The 23,320-nt window shown below is 38.1% G+C and overlaps 3 protein-coding genes across 5 annotated transcripts in view; 2 read left to right on the top strand and 1 right to left on the bottom strand.

The window, feature by feature from the left end:
* LOC122757195 lies at positions 1–596 on the top strand. Its single transcript, XM_044008712.1, has 2 exons — positions 1–145; positions 201–596. Exons 1-2 carry the CDS (start codon positions 89–91, stop codon positions 510–512), a joined length of 369 nt encoding a protein of 122 aa, XP_043864647.1. The 5' UTR covers positions 1–88; the 3' UTR covers positions 513–596.
* On the bottom strand, positions 553–1,251 carry LOC6577394. Its single transcript, XM_002003325.4, has 2 exons — positions 1,040–1,251; positions 553–957 (listed from the first exon to the last, which is right to left on the bottom strand). The coding sequence occupies exons 1-2, from the start codon at positions 1,176–1,178 to the stop codon at positions 620–622; spliced, it is 477 nt and encodes a 158-aa protein (XP_002003361.1). The 5' UTR covers positions 1,179–1,251; the 3' UTR covers positions 553–619.
* Positions 1,252–7,544: 6,293 nt separating this feature from the next.
* Positions 7,545–23,320, top strand: part of LOC6577397 (protein O-mannosyl-transferase TMTC1) — a 58,581-nt gene continuing 42,805 nt past the window's right edge. The window contains exons 1-3 of one of the 3 annotated variants that reach the window (XM_044008675.1): positions 7,571–7,648; positions 8,101–8,126; positions 18,441–18,797. In XM_044008675.1, the coding sequence (XP_043864610.1) occupies positions 18,724–18,797 (74 nt within the window). In that variant the 5' untranslated portion in view covers positions 7,571–7,648; positions 8,101–8,126; positions 18,441–18,723. Of the gene's footprint in view, positions 8,127–18,440; positions 18,798–23,320 lie in introns of all 3 variants that reach the window. The other 2 variants (XM_044008674.1, XM_015165649.3) reach the window with 2 other exon arrangements.

Raw genomic sequence — 23,320 nt, forward strand, 5'->3', positions numbered from 1 at the left:
TGCAATTGTTTTCTGCTGACTGTCATAGTCGATTTGATGTTTAGACTTCAATCAAATCAGAGCACTCAATACGGAGCAAAGCTACAGAATGCAATTCAATATGAATAATCATAGTTTCGAGGAGATGTGGAACGATTGCAGCACTGTAAGTCACTGGGAAAGTCAAAGAACTTGTAATATTTATCAATCGATTTGAGCAGACAGAGCAGTCGGAGCAAGATGAGCAGATCTTTGCGTCGATGCAGCCCCATCGTGTGCGGTTCGCGATGTCCTCGAGGAGCGACAAGCGCATGGCCAAGGTCTACAGGAAGATCCACGCCTGGAACGCGGACGAGGCGAGCAACAGTATGGAGATGATCTACACTAGGACGATCTGCAGGTTGTGCCTGATGCCCATCAAAGTCTGTCGCACCTACGGCTACAATCTGAAGAGGTATGATATGCAGCAGGAGGAGGAGGCCAAAGACGCCTACGATCGCCACCTGAGGAGGTATATGTTGATGCAGCAGTAATCCAATGACGCCCCCGCCCTCAATCTGAAGAACAACGAAATGGAGCAACAATATGCTAAAACTAGCGCAGTTGTTGTATTTGTTGCAATTAAATTCAATGCGAGTTCTTAAGTCGCTGTTGGCTGATTGGGCGCACGCATGCGAGGTACTTTGCAGGGCGGCGGCCCGATTTCTGCTTGCTTCAGGGCCTCCGCTTCGGCCACGACCTGCTTCAGCTCAGCGTTGGCGCCCACCTGGCAGCTGCGCCAGGGCGGCAGCAGCAGGCTCGTCGTCGTCGCCGGCGTGGGCAGCGGCTGCACTATCCCCTTGTTCTGCAGCAGCGAGCCCATCTGGTAGTCCTCCGTTTTGTCGAGCTTGGCAACGCGCAAGTCCTTCACATCTATAAAGGTCTTGTTGCTCAGATTGGCAAAGCGACGCGCCTCCACGAGCTGATTGCGGGCCAAAGCTGTCGGAGAAAATGGAAGGAAAATATTATAGCAAAATATTTGCTACTTATGGGCAAATGCGCTTGTAAAATATTCGCTTACTGTAGGACAAGTCCAACAGATAACGGCGCACTTCCGAATCGGCCTGAGTGTCATGGGTACGCAGCACGTTGTCTATGAAGCACAAATCGCTTTTTAAATTGAGGTTCTCCTCGGTTAATTTGTAATTAAGTGGCTTCATTTTAAAGCAGTAAAAAACTTAACTCAGACAAGCTACAGACTCGATAGAAAATTCGAGCACAAATGCATTGCCCAACACTCAAAAACATTCGAAAGCATATTCGAATACAATTGTATCATGCATGCAAATTAATCTGATGCATTATCCAACACTGGAAAACACACAGTCTTTCCAACACTCGCCAGGGCTGGCCAAAAGGCCTTCAAGTTTCTGTGGTTACAGCAGTTAAGGCTAATAACTTTTTAGACATAGAGAGATAGAATTGGAGCGTGCAAGCGAGAGAGAGAGAGAGAGAGTGAGATAGCTAGCGAATTATTAGCCAATCCAACTTTTTCGGAACAACTAATAAAAAGTTGCGTGCATGTATGAATATTTGATTCATTTTACACAAACCATTCAACTTTTTTGATGAATTTTCAATTTGAGGAGGCTTTGGCCTTTGTCTTGCAGCCCCCAAACTCTGACGATGAGGCAAATCATTTGGCAAAACTTTTTAAATATTCATAAAATTCCAGCAGACAAGTTTCCAAAATTTAATTAGTCAAATGAACGGGACGTTCAGTTCACTCCCTTCTCCCTTCAGTCCTCAGCCCACAGCGTATGCAGACAATAGAGTTTAGCTCAGCAGCTTATAGATTTACTCTGCAGCCTTTACAGAAGGGGGCGGAGATAGGCAGGATTTCGTATTGAAATAGATTTGCAATTAATGCGAAAATAACCAATTAGCTTAGATGTGTGAAGCTATGCACTTTGCCAATTAAAATACCCTGTACTAAGCGGGGTGTTGAAAGTGTAGTAAGTATTAGTAAGTGTTAGTTAGTTAAATATTATTAAAGAATATATTTAATTAATATATATTTTATTATAACGCATAACTATGAAGCCAGAAACTATCTGACATCGACTATTTTTTCATTTATTTTACTTTTAAATACAGTAAAATCCTTAAAATCCTTATTTTTTATACAAAATTTAAAGAACAATTTATTTAAGTACTAAAATTAATTATCGTTTAATAAATAAAATTGAAAGGCAAAGTTATTATTGTTCAATAGTTTTTTTAATATTGATAAATTAGTTTTGAATTACTCTCAGCTAAAATGGTAAATACAGGGTATCATTTAGTCGATTGCTTGTCTATTATCTTTGTCCATGTTTTTCATTACATCCTTGCTTCTTCACCTTGTCGTGCTCATATGTATGTATGTATATGAATATAAATAAGTCTCTTTTCGACAGATTAAGATCAGTCAATCAATCACCCTAGGGTATTCCATAGTCGCATAAGCACTGCCTTGATTATTGTTAAGTCTTCATATTCCGTTGCTGCCATCGTTGCTAGTGGTAGCACTCTAACAATCAGCGAGTTGCCCATCAGAGGGTATTACATAGTCGTATGTGCTTTACATCCGTTTTATAGTCACATTTTGGCAATCGTCTGCTGCTTTTCCTCATTCACCAGAGTATATTCGTTCTCTCTCTTTCTCAGTCACACTCTCTCTCTCTGCCTGCCCCTCTGTATCTCTCTATTCCTTCTCTTCTTAGATCAGCACCCTCCCAGGCTCTGCTCTTATGTAAGCTACCCTTTGACGGATATAGCTCTCTATCAATCACTCACCCACTCTTCAAAGGGTATCCCATAGTCGCTCGCTCTCTTCCATGTTGTTACAGCTTCTCATTCACGTGCTCGTACGTATGCAGCATTAAGGCCCGATTCGGTTTATGGTCGACAATCTATTGCCATTTGTAGGCTGGCAAATCCGTTTTGCGCCTCGTTTTCTGTCCGTTTGCCATTTAGGTTCGGCCGCAATGTGCGCAGGCGAAATCGAAGTTTTATGCTAATTTTTTGCAACCGTACACACACACACACATACACGCATACTCATACATATAGGCAGACGTCGCTCTCTGCTGTTTCTAGCATTCCATTTCGCTCTGAGTGAATGGGCATAGCGCCAGCCCATATCTGTTTGTCGTACGTCTGTCAACACAAGGCATTACAAGGCAATTACGAATTTGTTTATGGCATCCAAATCTCAATTTCCCACATGTCGAGCTTAAACAAGGAATCTCAACAATTGGCTTAAATTACCAGAGCTGTAAAACCACGATAACTGACAAAAATTGATAATACAAAATATTAACTCTGATGGTAGCTGACTCGAGGATGTCAATGCTAAACAAGATCAAATTGTCACTAGAGCTAGCAATAAAGAAACAAATTCTTAAATTCCAAGTAGATGAAAACTTTTTATTTGTACAGTATCAATAATTTGTAATATGAATGGGAGCTATAAAAAAAAAATTACTTTTTAGAGTTGAAATATAAATAAATAAATAAACTGTTGTTATATGTAATGTATTTAACATTTCCAATGTTAATCAACACTGTATGGAATCAAGTAAAGTCATTTCCAGCACTGTTTCAGTGTTTTATAGCATTGCTTTTGCTCTTTACAAAAACAATCAAGAAGCTGAAAAAGCTGATAAGAATGCATAACAGTTAGGAAGCTCATCAATCTAGGCGCTCCGCAAGGAAATCAGTTGACGCTTGTCCCCAGTTATTGGATGCTCTATATACTTGGTCACAAATGGCAAATGTAATCAACAGCTGTAATCAAAGTGCTCACACACACACTCACAAAAATTGTGCGAAGCAAAGTCAAGCCTTATAAATTGTACAGCCATCCATAATCCAGTTCCACTTAACCACCTACAGTGTAGAAGGGAGAGGAGTAATAAGGAGAAGCAAAAGAAGAACAGGCGAAAAAAAAGTGCGTCACTTAAAAGTTTTGCACTCACTTGACCAGAAACTTTTATTTTCTGTTAGGAAATTTCCCATGGGTAACCAAAAGCAAGTAACAAAATGTACGGAGTATACATAGTATGTATATAAAGAGAGAGAGAGAGAGAGTGAGAGGGGAGGAACAGAAGAGAGCACGAGGGAAAGAAAAGTTTGCGTGTCCACAAATTGAAAATATTTCTCAGTCATATTTAATTTTAGTAGAGCGCAAATCTCCGAGGTAATCAAACAGTTTGAGAGCCGCATTTTTTTCAATTTCATTTGGTGCCACATTCGCAAAGTGTATATAGATATATACATATATATTCAAAGAGATACTGATATGATATCTAGAGAGATACATACATATCTAGAGCATGTAGTACATACACACATTTAATTAGATTCGTAAGCGATCGCCTTGCCCTGCTCGTGGACTTGGATAATATTTCAACCTTCTTGACTTTGTCGTCTGCAAATTTAACGCAGCACAATAAAAATGTCAAAGTGCGTACACAACTTTGCGAGGGAGCAGAAAAGACTATCAATAGTGACAGAGAGGGGTATGCCCAACTAGGAAATACCCAGTATGCCATTTCAAGAAGACTCTCTGTTGAGTGTTTCTATAAATTTATTCTGAATATGTAAATTAATTAAAAATAGAGCTAAACATTAGATATAATTTTAAATTTAAAATTGTTTAAAACCTTTATAATCTCTTCTCTCTCTCTAGCAATCCTTCCAGCTAAATTTTCTGGTATTAACCCATTATTTATTATCCTGCCTGTCTCTCTATCTTATGTATCTCTTTCTTATTTCCTGTTCATCTTATCTTTTACTTTGTTCCTTCTCTCTGTCTCTCTATTCCAATCTCTTTATCTCACTCTCCCTCTCTCTCTTGCTTTCTACTCTCCCTTACTCTTTCACCTGGTCACTCTCTAACTTCCGTCATTTCTCTCTTAATATTATTTCCCAAGTGAATCTACCCCATTCGAGGCACTTTCCCGTCTACAGGGTATGCAAAGAAAAAGGAAGTAATGAGCACATAGAGAAAGCAAAACTAAATAAATAATTCAGTATAAAATGTCAGAAGCATCAGGAGCATTCGCCATGGTGACTAACAAGGAGCGCGGACAGGGAATGAAATTGGGAGCGGGAGCTGGAGCTGGAGCAGGAGTGGGAGCGGAAGCGGGCGCTGGGGTGGAGGCGACCGAGTGCGGGAGCGTCTCACGATTTCAACGGATGTAGGATGACAGCGACAAGGACGCCGTGGAGCCGGCAGATGCATTCAAGGAAGCAATTGTATTGTCTGCCTGCTGTTTTCCACTTTAGTGTGCCACGCCCACCTGGCAGCCGGCAGCCGGCAGCCCCGACCACCCGCCGTGTGTAACTTGTTGACGTTGATAGTGGTACGTGCCGAAGGTGAATGGCATCTGTGGACGCGAAATTGAATTCGTGCCTGGCAAGCTTCACACAGCTGAATTGAGTCGCCGAGGCGACAAAGGCGACAGCGGCAACAGAGTCGACAGAGGCGTCAGGCGATGTCCTCGCGGGTGTTGGCTACTGTCCCGATGGCTGCTGCCTGTTCCCGACTCTGGCTATGGCTCTGGTTCGGGCTCTACCTGCTGACTTCGATATTTTGTCACATTACGTTGACAATTTAGATGTTTGTCTGCGCGCATTCTCGCAGGATTCAATTTGGAAAATGCAGCCCGAAGAATTTGCAATGGGAAGAGGGAGAGCGCGAGTGCAAGCGAGAGTGCGAGTGCGAATACTCCCTACAGAGAGGTACCGTTCCGGCCTTCCCACTCATTCATTAGAAGCCCTAATGTGCCCAACGAAATCTGCCACATAAATAAGAAGAAGAAGAAAAGCAAAAACAAAACGAACTGCAGCACTTTTCATGCTCTTTCACTTGCCTAAGGGTGGGGCAACCCTCAACCCTTGAAAATTGTAATGTGACTGTCGCAGCGCAAACCCAACTGCCATTTCATTGTTGTGCTTTTTTTTCCTACATATTCTATTTTATATAATGTGTCTCGAATATCTGTGTGTGGGTGTGTGTGTGTGTGTGTGTATCAAAGCGCAGGAAACACGTGCGGGTAAAACATTTTTCAAGCTTTTAGCGCTGCATACAAATCAACCCCGAATAAAAAATAAAAAATAAAAACAAAGCAAATCAGAGGGAAAAAGAGAGAGGGAGAGAGAGAGTGAAAAGTAAGGGATATAAAATCCCATTCACAATAATTTGCTGAGCTTCATAAGAGGCAAAAGTATTGGAGGGGATAAGCAGCTTTCCCACTCAGCAATCTGTTGCATTATGATTACGCCAAAGGTCGCTCATCTGAGAGATAACAGTAATCAACCGGAACAGGTGAACAACTGAACAGAGCAAATTACACTGATGCAGTGCATCTAGTTAATGGATGGCCGCTTCGAGTAAATTATGAACTGCGACTTGTTTTGATTTCCCGCACAGCTCTTTGCGCTTTCAACAAGACCCAAGCAAAACTCAATTAATCCAATTGAATTCAATTTAGCTGCGCTATTATCTCGGACAATGCTTCCATAATTGAAAGAGTTGCGGTCCTTCCGCGAGACGACACTTTATATAAACTATTTGAACGGAATTTCAAAAATATGATGCTTCTTCTATTCGCAGTGAAGATCAGACGAACATTGTTGCATCGATAATTGTAGTAAATCCGTAAAACTCTAATCATAAGCGGCTTTAAAAGCTTTTAGACTGATTACCCCTCTCAATATATATAGAACTATTTGAAAGCATGCTGACTAACAGAAGATACATAACTCATTTAAATTAAAAAATACATTCTTTTTATATATTTTTTATAATTTATTCCGGTAATCTAATTAGTTAATCTTAATCCGCTCGGCTACTGCCTCGGCTACAGCTTCATTCCTGTTAAATAGCAGTTACGCTCGCTCTGTTAGTAACAGCAGCAGACGATGACTGTAAAAAAACAGAATTATAGCAAGAGGGATGAGCTTTAACAGCATACTAGAGCATTAACATAACAGCGGATAAAATTTAACAGCGCAGCTTGCACAGCGAATAATTTGCTTGCTTACATAAATCTACTTGCACTTAATAAACAATAGTTGATCCATTCATTGACTCATTAAATATTCAACAAAATCTAAATCTTTATATTATTTATATTAGTTATTTAAAATTTCTAAATTTATTTAAGCATTTCCCCAAGTTTACCCCTGCAACACATTATATAGCCAAAAACAATACCAAACTGTTGCTCCTTTTAACAGTGCCGTATATTCACCTCGATAACAGTGAGAGAGACAGAGAGAGAGCAGACGCTTGCGCATCAGCAGCCGAGCCACTGTTACAGCGAGTGGGTGAGAGGCGCCACAGACTCTCTCTCTCTCTCTCTCTCACGCTCTCTGCTTATTGGCGGTTGTTGTGGACAGCGCTGCGGCCGATGCGCTTCGGCTACTCGTTACAGCTGTCGCGGCCGCTATTTATGCTCTCGTCGGCCGCCGCTGCCCCCCGTTCGACTAATGCTGCTACTGCTGCTGTTGGCGCTGCCGCTGCTGAGCCACACTCAGTCTGCTTGTTACATTTGAATCGCATGGTGGACTCGGTCGGCTTCGTGTCTCGTGCCCGGCCCGGCAAGCTGAGATTTTCAAAAATACGAGTTTAATGCACGTGTGTGCCGAATACAACACAAACGCACACGCTCACAAACTCCCGCCTGCCCTCTCACAAACGCCACATTTCATTTGCCATTGCCATTTGCCATTTGGCGCTGCAATGTCCAAGTCGACGTCGTGTTGAAAGCGTCCAATGTAAATATGTGCGCACATGCAGCCACATAAATTAAATGCATTTAAATCCGCAAAAGATTCAAACTAAAGTCAAAATACAACAATAATTACGGCATAACATTTGCAGCACACACTCACACACATGCATACACACGTACAGTGCGCTATTACAGGGGGAAATGTGCTGCGGCGACATCTGTTGGACGACGTGTGTGTGAATTCCAATTTCCGCTTGAAACACATACTTTAAGCAAGCTTTATCCGATTTCTTTTTTTTTTTTCTCTCTGTTTCTCTGTTTTGTTCTGTTTTTGAGGTTTGCATTCATAATTAAGCTGTTATTTTTGGAAAGTTGAATAAGGTAAGTGAAATTAAGTTTTGTTTGCAGTTATTATGAATAAATGATATGTTTGCTAATGAATATAGCGTCATAAAAAGATGTACTTTTGTTTAGAATTAACAAACAAAAAATTGTTTTTTTATTTAATACTAAAAAATATATGTATAATCTGAAATTATTTATTAAAATTTATTTTTAAATTCAATCAGACAATATTTTTGTATGTTATAATGTTTTTATTTCCTATGTATAATAATCGAATGAAATATAGATTAGTTTTACTTATCATTTATTTATAAAAAAAAAACAAGTAAGAAGGCTCCAGTCGAGACTGCTCGACTAGGAGATACCCTGAACCCTCTAAGCTGATATTATAATCATTCTGCACTTCTTTTATGCACATGCATCCACACGCACGCATAAGCCCGTGCTCTGCTAACTGCGCAGTAAGCAGCGACTGCGCTTGGGCTGCGCTGCGATTTGAGCAATATTATGAGAATTTCTTTGTTGAATAATTTCTTTTGTAGACATACGATCTTAATGAAACTTTTAGAACGTAATCATATGGTGAATATGTGTGTACATTCCAAAGCACAAGTCTGTAGTACTTAAAATGCGCTTTTTGTAAATTGGGGGGAAAGGGAGCGTGGTATCCAAAATCTGTAAATGACAAAATCTTTATATAGATTGTCTTTATATACAACGCAAATTTGAAGACTCCAGGTCTAAAAGTGTTCAAATTAGGCTAAAAAAACAAAATCAATTTTTCGATTATTTTCGATAAAAAAGTTATCGGACGATTTATCGAAAAAATAAAGCAAACTTGTACTGCGTATGGTACACACGAGTATGCATGCCAAATTTCAGCTCTCTAGCTCTTATAACTTCTGAGATCGACGCACTCATACGGACGGACGGACGGACGGACGGACGGACGGACGGACAGACGGACAGGGCTATATCGACTCAGCTCATCGCGCTGATCAAGAATATATATACTTTGTGGGGTCTGCCACGCCTCCTTCTGCCCGTTACATACTTTTTCACAAAACCATTATACCCTGATTTCCCATTTTCAATGGGTTCAGGGTATAAAAATTTGAATTTGAAATTAATATGTCTACATAATAAATTTATTTTAAAATTGTATTAACATTTACAATTTAATTACATTGAAAATCAATAATTTTAATTTGTCGAGCTAAGTAAGCAAAGTAAATTCTTTATGAATATTTAATAAATTAACTGTGTACATTGGAATGTAGCCTATTTATCAGCGCTTAAACCAACTTCCGATAATATATAATAATGTTTAATATATTCAATGCCAACTCTGCAGCATATTTTGGTCCTGGAATGGAAACTAAACTCGATTATTTATCGCTGCCATAAACTAACAAAAATTTCAATTTCCTTTTCAAAACATCTATACAAATGGCCATTGAAATGAAAAGCTAAGCCCTGTGCAGCTTATAAGATAAACAACGCCAGATACAATATTAAAATGGAAACTTTAACCTTGGCGGCAGCCGAACGCTGACCAACGGCAGCTGGATGGCTGGATGCGGCATGCGGCATGCGGCATAACCACATCAAGGCCACAGCCGTCAATGTACAAACATTGGCCCACCCTTTTACGGCATGTAGTGGCACGCCCAGTGTTTGTTATTTGTTATTTTTACTGTACACATGACAATAACGCCGTCGGCTGCCAGCAGAGCTGCTGCATGCGGCATACAGCATGGGACCCAAGCCTTGCATCAAGTGCAATAGTTTCGAGTGGACCGAGGCAACTTTTTCCATTATGAATGGTGCGGTTGCGCTTTTGCCCCATTCATTATTTACGAGTTTCGAGTGCAAACTTGTTTCGCCAGCAAACAAGTGCCGGCCAGAGAATTAGAACCGTCGCTCGGCCGCTTAAAAAGAGCGAAAGCCGCTATGAGACGCCACTTGAATGCTGCTCAGCTGCTCAGCTGTTCTACTTCTTCTTCTCAGCCAACTGGCAACTGCCGACTGCCGACTGCAGCTCTGCAGCTAAGTGCTAAAGTTTGCCGCCACAAACCAAGACAAAGCCAAACGCCCACATTGAACTGAATGTTGAGCAGAAAAAATAGAGATACGGCCAGTATGGCAGCTACAACAGGCTGCAATTGCCTGCATGCAACTGCACAATACTCGCTCAATGCCCAATAATAATATGAGACTACTTTCCATTGGCCATGAACAAGAATTATGTGCCTAAAATAATAATAATAATAAAATAAGTCCTTAAAATAAATCAAATTCATTCGTAATTCAGAATTAGTCATTGAAAGGCGAATCAGTAGTTCCTCAGATGATCAGCAGAGCTCTTCGATCTGCAGTATTTGCTAAATCTTTTCCAAAAAATTATTAAAATATATTTACACGAAATTTATCATATTTTCAAATAGTGATAATTATTTAATGTTCACACTTTGAGGTGGCATGACGATGACCGAAATATTTCCAATATTGAATATCTAATCATACAATGTCTGACAAAACTTCGAGAGAATGATGAGCTTTAATCTTAGCTTTGAGAATTCTCGGAATCCTAGTTGAAGAAATAAAAGAGTATTTGTCCAATTTTAATTATCAAAGAAGTGGCATTGAAAAAAAAAATGTATATATATATATTAAAATTATAGTCATTTCTTATATAAATTAGAAACTCTGCTTCCACATGCTGCATTTAATATATACTTTCTAAACTACATTTTACAACTAATAATAAATACTTCACAATATTCAACTATCATTTGAAAGCTAGAAAGTCGACATCATTATCCGCTGATAAATTGACTAATATAGTCAAGGATTTTAGCCTGAAAACTTCGTCTTCAGTTGTTGTGTTATTTGATAGTTTCATATGATATTATATACGTTCTATGATATTACATAGTTAATAATTTATAACATATTCATATATGAAAATATGACTACTTAGAAAACTAAATACGCAACTCTCAGCTCAGAGTCGTTTCCTTCAAACAAAATCCTCTTCAGCTTTTTGTACAAGTATTATAACTAACTAAACAAATCTAGAATCTGCTGTGCTAAAGCTTTGCGTGCTGTTCTTATGTTTCTACGTGCTGTTGTTGTTGTTTTCATTGTTCTTCGTGTGTTTTGGTGAATTATGTATTGATAAAATGCTTTCAAAGTTTTCAGGCTTGAAACGAACGAGCGCATTTATGCGTGTGCATAATTTTCAAAATCACTTGTGAAACAAAGTCGCAAGTTTTTCGGCACACACACATACCCACACACACACACAATTGCACACATCAGAGTTTAGGCTGTTGAAGGAAGCGAGCGCCAGTCGCCCCGCCGCTACGTTCGCCGTCTCCTGCACCATTAGGACACAACTTCTCGTGCATGCAGCACATTCTCTGACATTGATAAATGATTTTCCTTCACCCCACAGAAAGTTTGGGGCACAAGAAAAGCGAAACAGTCGCTGCATTCCAGGCTGGGGCTCGTCTACCCGGATGCATTCATGGCTAGAAAATTGTTGTTGTTCACTAAACCGTGAACTTTGTAGCTCAGTGTAAATTTGCCTAGCCGACTGAAATTATCAGCAGCACACTCAACGCCAGCGACAGACGACCAAAAAAAACTGTGAAAATCATAAATAAAATATAGATACAGCCAGCCCAGCCCAGCCCAGCCGAGCCCAGCTTAATGCAGCTGCCCCAAATGTAATTATACTCGTTGCAAGCGAGAAAAAAAGAGAGAGAGAAGAAAATAAAATATAAAACGGAATAGAAATTGCAGAGCGAGTGTGGAAGATGCTTCAACACAATTCATTCAGTTAAAAGTCGTTGGCCAACTAAGTTCGTCCAGGCGAATGCAAATGAAAAACCGCAACGCATGCTCAAGCCGACTTTTCCACAGTCGCCAAGTTTCGAGTTTTCCTCTAGGCCAACATGTAATTAGAGCGCGCACTTGCCAAAAATGTTGTGGGCGCAGCGCTTTGAAGTGCACACACACACACATATACACACATATATATATGTTTATAGATGTGTAGTTGGTGTGCATACTGCAGTGGGAGACTGTGCAACAGTCGGGCAGGCAGTCAGCAGCTGGCCGGACCGCAAAAGTTCAAGTTTGCTCAACTCCAGGGCGAAGGCGGAGGCGGAGGCTGCTTGTCTGCCGCTGAGTCCTTGGAGTGGCTCTTGCCTGCCACAGGACGAACTTGTCTCTGTGTGTGTGTAAATTGGTCGAATGTGCCGTTATGTGTCGATGTGTTGACATCCAAGTGCACAAAAACTGCAGAACTTTTGTTGATGTCGTTGGCGCAGCATAAAGACCAAAACTCTTGCCACCATCCCCTCCACCATGCCACGCCCACATTGCAACAGCCAGCAACCAAGTGCGGCCACAGCACAGACCGTAAGAAAGTTATGCAATCGGTTTCTACGCCATTCTCACTGCTCACTCGCAAATATATTTTTTAAAAGTTATCCACAAACAATCCCAGCGAAACATGATAGCGGATTAAATTCCTAACTTTCACTCGAGGCAGTCACAAAAATTGTTTGCCAAGCCAATTATTTATTCCATCTAATGAATGTGCTCCGCTCAAGTACTGAGAGCAGCTGCCAAAGCTATGACAAGTCTAATCCAGTGTCATTCGCTTTGGATTGTGCTATTCAATTGCAGTTTGATGAGCTTTTGATTATGAATTTAGCTTAAACGACATTTATGCTTCACTTCATAGACAGCTGATAATATCTGAGAAATCGATATTAATCGAGCTGAGAGAGAGTTTCAACTGTCATAGGTCAAATTAAAGTTGTGGAGTTGTACTTTAAATGTACAGTCGGGTCTCCATAATTTGTACTCCTCTAAATCAGAAATGACGATAAATAGAAAAAAAAATTATATTCCCTTGAAAAAAATTCGTTCTCGATAATTCTCGATAATTTGAAGTTATGTGCAAATCGAAAAAAAAATCCGATCCACTTGCCATTTATTAAATGGCAAGAAAATCACCCTAATTGATTATAAATAGTTAATTTTTCATGGAATTTAATCAGTTGAATAATTCTCGATTCAAATAAATATTTGCTCATTTACTTCTTAAATTCGTATACCAAATACCAAGTTCAATAAAGTGTTTATAAGAAACCCAAAATAGCAGTCAAGCAGCTTTTCTTGACTGTCTTAATCTGAATATATATTTCACTCAAATTGGTTAATTGCATTAGTTGTTAAGCTTGACAGCTTATTGACTCTAGAATTCAATTACACGCCTCACAAAAGTCTACAAATAATATTTCATAAAACTAACAACATTTCCAGTTAATAGAATAAAAGGCTCAACTCGAACACGCAATTGCGCAAAGAGTTGTGTGTGCTTCAATTAAAAGAGCAATTTGTCAGTCAAGTTGATTTCTGATATTCAAAGCGAGAAAATGTTGCTCGAAATTGAAAAATGATAATTATTATTCATGAGTGCGGCGAGTGCATTATATAAAGACAAGCTCTTAAATAAACGTAAAACATTTAACGCGAGCTTTTGTTGATGCCTCAACTCAACTCGACTCGACTCGACTCATACGCTTCATTTGTGTGGCATAAATAAAGCCAACCCCCTTCGGGCCGCCGCCACGGGACCACAGTGTCCATTGACGGGCTCTATTGTGCGTTTTTCCATTATTTTGTATATCTTTTTTTTTTTTTGGTATTTTTTCGATTTCCATTCAAACAAGTAATGAAGTTCTCTCGCTCTCCGCTCTGCTCGGCCTGACTGTTCGTATGCGTGAGATCGATGTTGCTTTGTTGTTGCTTTTATTGGATTTTATATTTTTATTGATGCACGTTAAATTTTATTGCAATTGTTATGCGCGCATCTTTGCTGCAGCGCGCGTTTTTATATTTAATAAATTTAAATCACTTTATATGCGAGTTTTATGTGCGTTAATAATGCGCCACACATCAGGCGAAGCGGGTGGTGGATGGCGAGGGGGCGCGGTCGGAAATGCGTTTCAACTTTTTCGCCATTCACAATGAACCAAAATGGCGCTAGAGGATGCACAGCCAAGGGCTGAAATGCGTTGAATTTATTTGATTCTGGCTTATATCAACTAACAAACTTTATGGCCACGTTAATGGTGTGCCGAAAATTTTAAGTATTTTTCTTATTTTTGCTTAAGCTGCTCATACGTTTCTGCAGCATTTGAAATTTTTGTGATTACCAATTAAAAAACTTCTAAGGCATAGTTCATATTTCTTCACATTTAAGCTACAATTTATTTAAATAAGCCCACAAATGCATAGCAACAATATGTATATATTACTTATATGAAATACACTTTTGTTGTTATTTGGGCTAGCCAACAACATTTTGCACTCAAAGCCTGCAGGCTTCGCCTGAATTTATGATTTATACTGCCAGACAGAACCTCATTTAAAAATACATTTACTGCTTAGCTTGCAGGATAATGAAAAATACGCATGTTGTTGTTGCTTTTGCGGCAAGAGAAAATAGGAAAACGTCTTTAAATTTGTCTATCCAATTTCAATATATTTATATATATTTCTGTTTTTCCACATTTATGAAAATATATTTTTTTAAAATAGGTAAGAATAAATCCATATTCAACAGAAATATGTGTGTATACAAGTACAATTCATATAAGAGATAAAACATTTTTTTTTTTTAATAAGTATTGAAAAGCATAAAGACTTTTGCTGCGAAGCAACGAGTGGAAGCTGATACCACAATTAAGAGAGCTCAGGTCGGGGTGCCCGATTAGGAGAGCTGCTGCGCCCTATGCAGAGCTCTTCTCCATTCTAAGCTTCGCTTTTTGTGTATTACCTACACAGTCACCCACACATAAGCAGAATCTCTGCTTACTGCGCTGTTTACGTACGCTTGGGCAGCGTGAGTGGGATTTGCTATGGGAATTGTTGAATAATTTATCTAGATACACTTTTTCCTATTGAACAATAATTTTTCAGTGCGTGATTATGACATTTACATATACGTAATTGCATGTAAATTTTCTAAAGCGGAAAAAGTGTGAATATAAAAAGGTTATTTTTTGCAATTTGGACGTGAAGAGGTTTTGAAGAGTATAGATATAAAATAAATACATAATAATATATTATAAAATAAATATTATAATTTTCATTACAAATTTATACTTCTATAAAAAGTTTGATAATAATGGCCCTAAAAAAAAAAATCTTCCATAGCATCTCATCATTTGAATTTATGCATTCCACTCATAATATTCTTTTAAGCCCATGCACTAACATTTTTCTAAGTCATTCGTTCCTTTACTTACATGACAATCAATCATAACTACATTGCCTTCATTACAACTGTAATGATTTAATGATTTAAAAAAACAAATTAATTAACTCTAACTAACTGTATTAAACTCCATAATCACAATTTTAGACAATTTGAATTTTACACAATTTATTCGCTCCACCATAAACCATGTGCATATTTCTTTAAAATTTAAAACTTCCTCCTCTACCAGCTAGTACAATATCAATGTATATTTTTCTAATTGGCAGTTCGGTCTCAGTTACATTTTTCGCTCAACGCAACACAAAAGTAAAAACCGTGTGCCATATTCCCCATAGAATTCCGCATAAATTGCAATTGTAATTGTCTAGCGGGGAACACTGAAACGCTGAGTGCTGTGTTGATATTACAGTATTTTATGCCATATTTCATGTTCAGAAATAATGATGCTAAAAATGAAAATAATAGGTACATATTGATGAAATTTAATATGATGAGAAAAGCTCAATTTGCGCAATGTCAGCGCTGGAGAAAAGCGAACGAGCGGGCCAGCGAACACCAACAAAAATAACAACAACAGCAACAGCAGCAATATTAAAATACAACAGCAGCAACAACAATGAACAAGTGAAAACATTTTTGTTATTTCGCATCAAATTTCCAATTAAACAAAAATTCTAATTTATTTTTCGTTCCACTTTTCGTTTTTGTTGCTATTCGCCCACCGCCAGCTGTTCCATGAGTGTGTGTGTTAGTGTGTGTGTGTATATATATACCATGTCTAATACTCTTTTGTAGTAAATTATGTGAGGTAATTATTTTGTGGGCAGCAGCTATTCGATTTCCACTAAGTAATGCGTTGCATAAATACCTCGCTATCAAAATCCGCAAAGTATTGCCGAGTGGTGTATATTAGTATATGCGAGGTGTACTCAAAAAGTATGACGAGTTGAATGTTGTTATCATACAAGTATTCCTGAATAACAAAATAGTCCCCATTAGACATTCTTGACTTCGTTTTTCCAATCTTTTCTGCCTCATCTCCCGCTGCATCATTCATCTACTCAATCATAGCATCATCTTGTTTGAAGACCCTTTTCAGGCGCTTCTTTCTGCTCACATTCATTAATATGTATTACAGTAATTTATTTTGTGCACAACTTTTTGAAATATACAGGGTATCTTGCAGTTGCAACTTACAAATTAATACAACTCGTATTTGTTCAATGTCACAAATTGAAATATATTGCATTTTTATTTACCATTTGTTGTTAATATGGATTTATATATATACTTGTTTGATTTATTTGGTATGCCATTGATAAAAGCTAAGCTCCTTTAAAGTTGATGGAGAAATTGAAAAATTTTGGTTTTATTTCAGAGCAATTGCAATTTTTGTTTGTCCTTTTCACTAGATCGTGTTTGTTTGGTCTTATATGCGCTTAATTGAAATTGCAGCTAATTAGTGAAAAGTTTTCGGCTCATTTGGCCAACAAAGCGAGTATACTATACATATATGTATGTGTGTATATGCATCTATTGGCTGTCGATTGTGCGCTGCAATGTTTTTATTCGGCTTTTGTCACAATGTCAACCGCCAAAATGCGTGCGCCTGACAGTCGCTAGGCCAAATGGCAGCGCATTTGTATCTGTATCTATAGCCGTATGTATGTGTGCATGTGTGCATGTGTGTGTGCGTGTGTGCGCTGTATCTATTATGTGAAAATGCGCATGTGGCCTGTGGTGGCATATAAATGTCGTATTCAATAATACAACAGACACAAGCGCACACATTTTAAAATCGACTTGTATTCACGCACTGCACACACACACACACACATTAGTAGGCCAAAAGCCTAAGAGTTAGGCGCTTGTCACGCACATTTATCACCCCGCCTAACAGCCTAACCCACAGCAAATTTCTATGCGCATTTTTCTATTATTTATCATTTTAACTTCTGGGTGGAGGGGCGCGGGGGGCGATGCGTTGACAGCTGTCATTGATTTCATTTGGAGACGTTGGAAATTAGCCACGTTTCCGTTTTTATATTTGCATGCTGCATAAAAATAATACAGTTCATTCATATGCTATGGTATATATGTACATATAAATAATACATTTGTATGGCATACAAATTGCCCATACGCAGCATGGGACGCCTTGAGCGGAACAACTGCCAGGCAAATTGTGTGCCGTGCTCCAGAATCATCAGAAAGTGTGAGCTTAAGGCTAAATAAATGTAATTTGAACAAGGCAGTTCACTGAATATGGATGAGTCAGTTATGCAGATAAATAGCGCCTGAGGTTGCCTATGAAGTGATCGAAGCTGATTGTAAATCTAATTCCAAATCAATTTTAATTTCAATCAAAATCAATTTTAATTCGCAATTCATTGAAAATACACGGAGATGTAAAAAAAAAAAAAAAAAAAAAAATACATAAAACAGTAAATAAATAAATAAAATGATATAAAAGTTCCTTAGGGCTTATATGTAAACGTCGAATTTGAAAAATCTTTAAAATATATAAATAAAAATAAAATAAGAAATAAAATGAATAAATAAAATTGTTATAAATATATACAATGTTTATTTTTTAAAATTTGTACTGAATTTTGACTGCTTCTAAAAGCGTGTGGAATGAAAGCAAAACGAAGTCATTGAAATCTAAATGTTATCCTATCGAGACTGTTCGAGTGAAATCCAAGCTTAAATTTAAATCAATTTTAGGCATATTGTATATATTTATTTATATTTTATGTATTTTATTCTTCTCTATATTCAAATTTATCGCCTCAAAATATGATACGCAGCATTTAAATATTGTGCTTTATCTAAATGAATTTTCTGAGCTCTGCCAGTCATCTTACACGTGCTTTGATACGGTTGAAAAGATAAATAATATTGCTGTCGCAAAAAAATAATGCGTAAGGCGCTCGAATCATGCTGAAATGTAAATGAATAAATATCAGTTACTTCTTTGTGCCTTAATAATGAAATGCCTGACAAAGTGATATTAATTGCAAATATTTAACTTTTCTTTTCAGCTCATATATGTTTGATGAAAAGAAGCCTTCACACACACACCCACAGTGAGGGAAATTAAAGTGCAAAACTATCGAGAATTATGTATAGTGAAATTTAATTAAACTTCGAAAGAATTCGCTTGATTAAAATTGATTTGCTGCCTTGTGAATGAAGTGCAGACAAAAAAAAAACAGAATTATATAAAACAAAATGTACATTTATTTTGCTTGCCTGTAAAATCATAAAGTTTTCACTACCATGTGAAAACTATGGGAAAATGAATTAATAAAATCATGTGTAAAGATGACAACAAATTGGATGAAACCAAAGAGTGGGCAAAGCTGCCCCAACTGCAGTTACAGCAGCCAACAACTAAGGTAAGCCACATCTTAAAATTCTCGAACATTTTTAGAGCCCTGTATATGTATATACATATTTCGATACAATTAAATGAAGTGCGACGTGAGAGCGGGCTGTGAATTTAATAAGAGCAAAAAGCTTTTCTACACATTCAAAATATTTGGACAAGTTTTTCAATAATGCAATAAACTTGGTAACGGCCCCAAGCAGGAGCAACAGCAGCACGACAAGGACACTGTTGATGAAACAAAAATATTGCCCACAATTTGTTAGCAGCCATCGACTTTGGACCAGCCATTTGCGGCTACTTGTTTATCTTCCGGGTATGGCCAGCAGAGAGAGAGAAAGAGGGGGAAGTTTTCAATAGGTCAAAGCAGCGGACAGTCAGCGCATAAACAAATAATAAAATGTAGAGGAGAGCCCAAAAAATAAGGAAAGAATAAGAAGCCGCGACCCTGGCAACGACCTTTGCAGCGCGCTCATTTATCAATGCACGGCACGCGGAAAGCCAAGCGCCGCGGGCTAAAGAACTCCGCCCGCCATGGCACTCTCTATCTCCCTCCCTCTATCCCTCTCTCGCTCTGACCAAAAGAAAGACAAATCTGACCGAAGGAAAAAACAAATTAAAGTTCCATCCAAGTACTTTAAGGCGACGCCAGCAACAAATCGAGTCAATCAACATTGACAAAAACGAAAAGCAGCTGAGAATACTCAGAGAGAAAGAGAGATAGACAGACCGTGCTAGGGAGAGAGAGAGTGAGAGGGGCATTTCTACAAGATTTACCTGACCGGCATAAGTAATCAGGCCAACCAATCGAATTCTAAACTGTCGTCTAAAACCGATTTGGACACAATGCACCAAGACACATCACACAAAAAAAAATTGAAGAGAAAAATCAAAGCAAAGGCAAAGGCGATTGCAAAAATCATCAATCGGCTCAGACGCATAAAAAAAAAAAAAAATACATATGTGACTGTTCCAAAAGTCAATATCAACTTGGCTTTAGCTTAGGAACTAGCTCTTTGATGCTGTTGCTTGTCCTTTCCCAGTGGCTGTTAATACTGATAATAATAATATTTAAATATAAGTATAAAATCAACAACTACTAAATAGAAAACTAATATTATAATAAGTTCACTATTAATAACATGTACATAAAAAAAAAAAAAATAAATAAACTGTACATTATATAAAATATAATGATTGCTAACAACAGTATAGATGAGAAAATAAATTAAAATTAAAGCAAAAATGTATATATGAAAAGCTTCAAAGATGAAGGATATATAATTTTAAAATTGAGTTTTGATACCGTAATTAATAAGTAATATTCATAAATAATAATAAATAGATATAGCTATCGATATTCTTAAACAAAATCGATGAGGCTCAGCAGCATTTTGGGCAAGCCATAAGCGATCGGCATATATTGAAGCTTCAAAAAAGTAACAGCTAAATAGAAATTCAATTATTTTATAATACATTTTTAAAATCAAAAAAGAAGGCATTTCAAGAAATTCTATTAAATTAAACTAATAAGGTGACTTCCAAGAATCCTTTAAAGTGTTTCATACATAACTGAATGATTTTCCGATTGCCGATTGGAATTTTTGGGCTTACACATGCGAAAAGCTGTCATCAATGAAATCGATTAAGTTCGCATGTCGTCGCTGCCCGTTGCCCTCTGCTAGGCAGTCGAGGCGGCAGGAGAAGCAACTCATTAAAAAGCATTAAACGGCAGCAGCGGAAGTCGTTGGACTATCAGACGAAGACACGCTTCCGGTTTGCGCTCGACTACAGCCCGGCGCAGATTTACGGGCGAAAGTGCGTAAAAAGCAGCAGCAGTAGCAGCAGCAGCAGCTGTAGTTGCTGGTGATTGTGATTGTGTCCTTGAGTTTTTGTTTTTCACTTTTTCTGTTGGCTTTTCTTTTTCACTTGCCATGTCTTTCCTTCTTCAGTTTTATTTTTCCTTTTTTAGTACAAAGATTGTCACCGGGCCAATTGCAGGGAACGACAACTTCAAATGATTTATCGCCAGATAGTTGAGTTCAAAAGCGAAACGCAAAGGAGCGAAGGCAACTTTGCAGGGCGCACAAATATTTATTTATAAAATTGTTATCCTTGCCAGCGACGAGGCCAGACTCCTTTAATACTCCCACACACCCGCCCTCTCTCTCACTCACACTCACACTCACACTCACTCTTTCTGCCTCTGACTGTGTCTCAGTTTGTTTTGCTACAGCTTTTGCCGCCATCCGCCGTTCGATAGGGGCGACGCTGCCGCGTGCCTTGCTCATTGCCAGGCATTCGCTCATTTTCAAATCGGATTTTATCAACTGAATGCCATTCTTGTGCAAATATCTTATCTCTCGCTGGCGCACAGGATAATGGCAACTTTTTCTCAGACCCCTCTTCAGTCCCCTCCTACCGCCCAACTGCCATCCCCTGCCATTATCTTCAATCTCCACCTCAATTTTGAGTCAGCTCTCCGTCCCCGCTCGCGCCCATTGTTCAAGCTGAGCAGAGCTCAGCTCAGTTCAGCCCCGTCTTGGCGCTCGGTTCATACAGCTTTGTATGGCTTTGGAATTATTTTGAAAGCGGAAATTGATTTTCCTTTTCTTATTGTGCACGACTTTTGTGTTGCGTTGTTGATTTCTTTCTTCCATTGCTTCATTTACCTTTCCAGCAAACCCTCCCATTTATTTATTTCAACTACCAAGTGGTTTTACATACACATAAATCGGAATAGATATTTATAGAGATATATATATATATATATATATTTTTTTTTTTTTTTTTTTTTTTTTTTTTGTGGCATGTATGAATAAGCAATTGCCTTACAATATGATTGTGAAATGAGTTTTAGCATCTTTACAAATTAAAATAAATAAATTTATGAATAATAAACATAAAAAAGAAAATAATTTTTTGTACATATTTGTATTAAATAAGTTTAACTAATTTGCATTCAAATAATCACTTCAGAAGTTAAAAATTGGTTAACATTAGGTTTTTTATACCCTGAACCCATTGAAAATGGGAAATCAGGGTATAATGGTTTTGTGAAAAAGTATGTAACGGGCAGAAGGAGGCGTGGCAGACCCCACAAAGTATATATATTCTTGATCAGCGCGATGAGCTGAGTCGATATAGCCCTGTCCGTCTGTCCGTCCGTCCGTCCGTCCGTCCGTCCGTCCGTCCGTCCGTCCGTCCGTCCGTCCGTCCGTATGAGTGCGTCGATCTCAGAAGTTATAAGAGCTAGAGAGCTGAAATTTGGCATGCATACTCGTGTGTACCATACGCAGTACGAGTTTGCTTTATTTTTTCGATAAATCATCCGATAACTTTTTTATCGAGAATAATCGAAAAATTGATTTTGTTTTTTTAGCCTAATTTGAACACTTTTAAACCTGGAGTCTTCAAATTTGCGTTGTATATAAAGACAATCTATATAAAGATTTTGTCATATACAGATTTTGGATACCACGCCCCCTTCGACCCCAATTTGTAAAAAACGCATTTAAAGTACTAGAGATTTGTGCTTTAAAATGTACACACATATTCACCATATGAATACGCTCTGAAAGTTTTATTAAGATCCTATGTCTACAAAAGAAATTATTCAACAAATAAATTCTCATAATATTGCCCACACTGCAGCGCAGCCCAAGCGCAGTCGCTGCTTACTGCGCAGTTAGCAGAGCGCAGGCTTATGCGTGCGTGTGAATGCATGTGTATGTATGTGTGCATAAAAGAAGTGCAGAATGATTAGAATATCAGCTTAGAGGGTTCAGGGTATCTCCTAGTCGAGCAGTCTCGACTGGAGCCTTCTTACTTGTTTTTTATTAATTTTATTTTTTTATGGATACTTTTATTATATTTTTTAGCTCTGAAAATGCATATATAAAATATATATATTTTGTATTTCGTTATTTGTGTAATTTTAGCAAAACATTATTTATACATAGTTCGAAAATAATAACCATTTGAAATATTGTATTCAACAAACAAACAAAATAAATATAATATCTATCGACTTCGCTTGATAAAAATAGTTTTTTATTTAAAGAGTGAATTAAAAATTTTCTCAATAAATTTGAAAGATATATTTTTATTGCTCCCGCACAGCACATTCCATTCTAGCTTTAACTTAAACTGAAAGCTCTCATGTGTTGCTTGATCTGACCCAATTTATGCACATTCATTTTGACTGTTTCCGGTCGTTAGAGCTCCTGAGCCTCTCAGGCCTTACCTTTCCCGCGCCACCTCTGCCCGCTGAGCTGTTCACTCGCATCTGACATTATGAATGATCAGCATAAATTTCGCGGACGCTGCCGAGTTGCAGCTGCCGCCGCGACGACTGCGTGAAAGCGAAAAAAGAGAAAAGACAAACGCGAGCTATGTAGATAACTAGGAGCAGCAACTGAAGGACGGCTCAGAAATTCATTTCATTTAATTTCCTTTGTACGTGAGTAAAATTTTTCCATGCAATTCTGTCCAAAAGTTCAGTTTACGTTTGTGCCAAGCCAAATAGCCAAG

This window comes from Drosophila mojavensis, unplaced genomic scaffold (assembly GCF_018153725.1).
Source record: "Drosophila mojavensis isolate 15081-1352.22 unplaced genomic scaffold, ASM1815372v1 contig_36, whole genome shotgun sequence".
In the NCBI taxonomy this organism is placed as follows: domain Eukaryota; kingdom Metazoa; phylum Arthropoda; class Insecta; order Diptera; family Drosophilidae; genus Drosophila; species Drosophila mojavensis.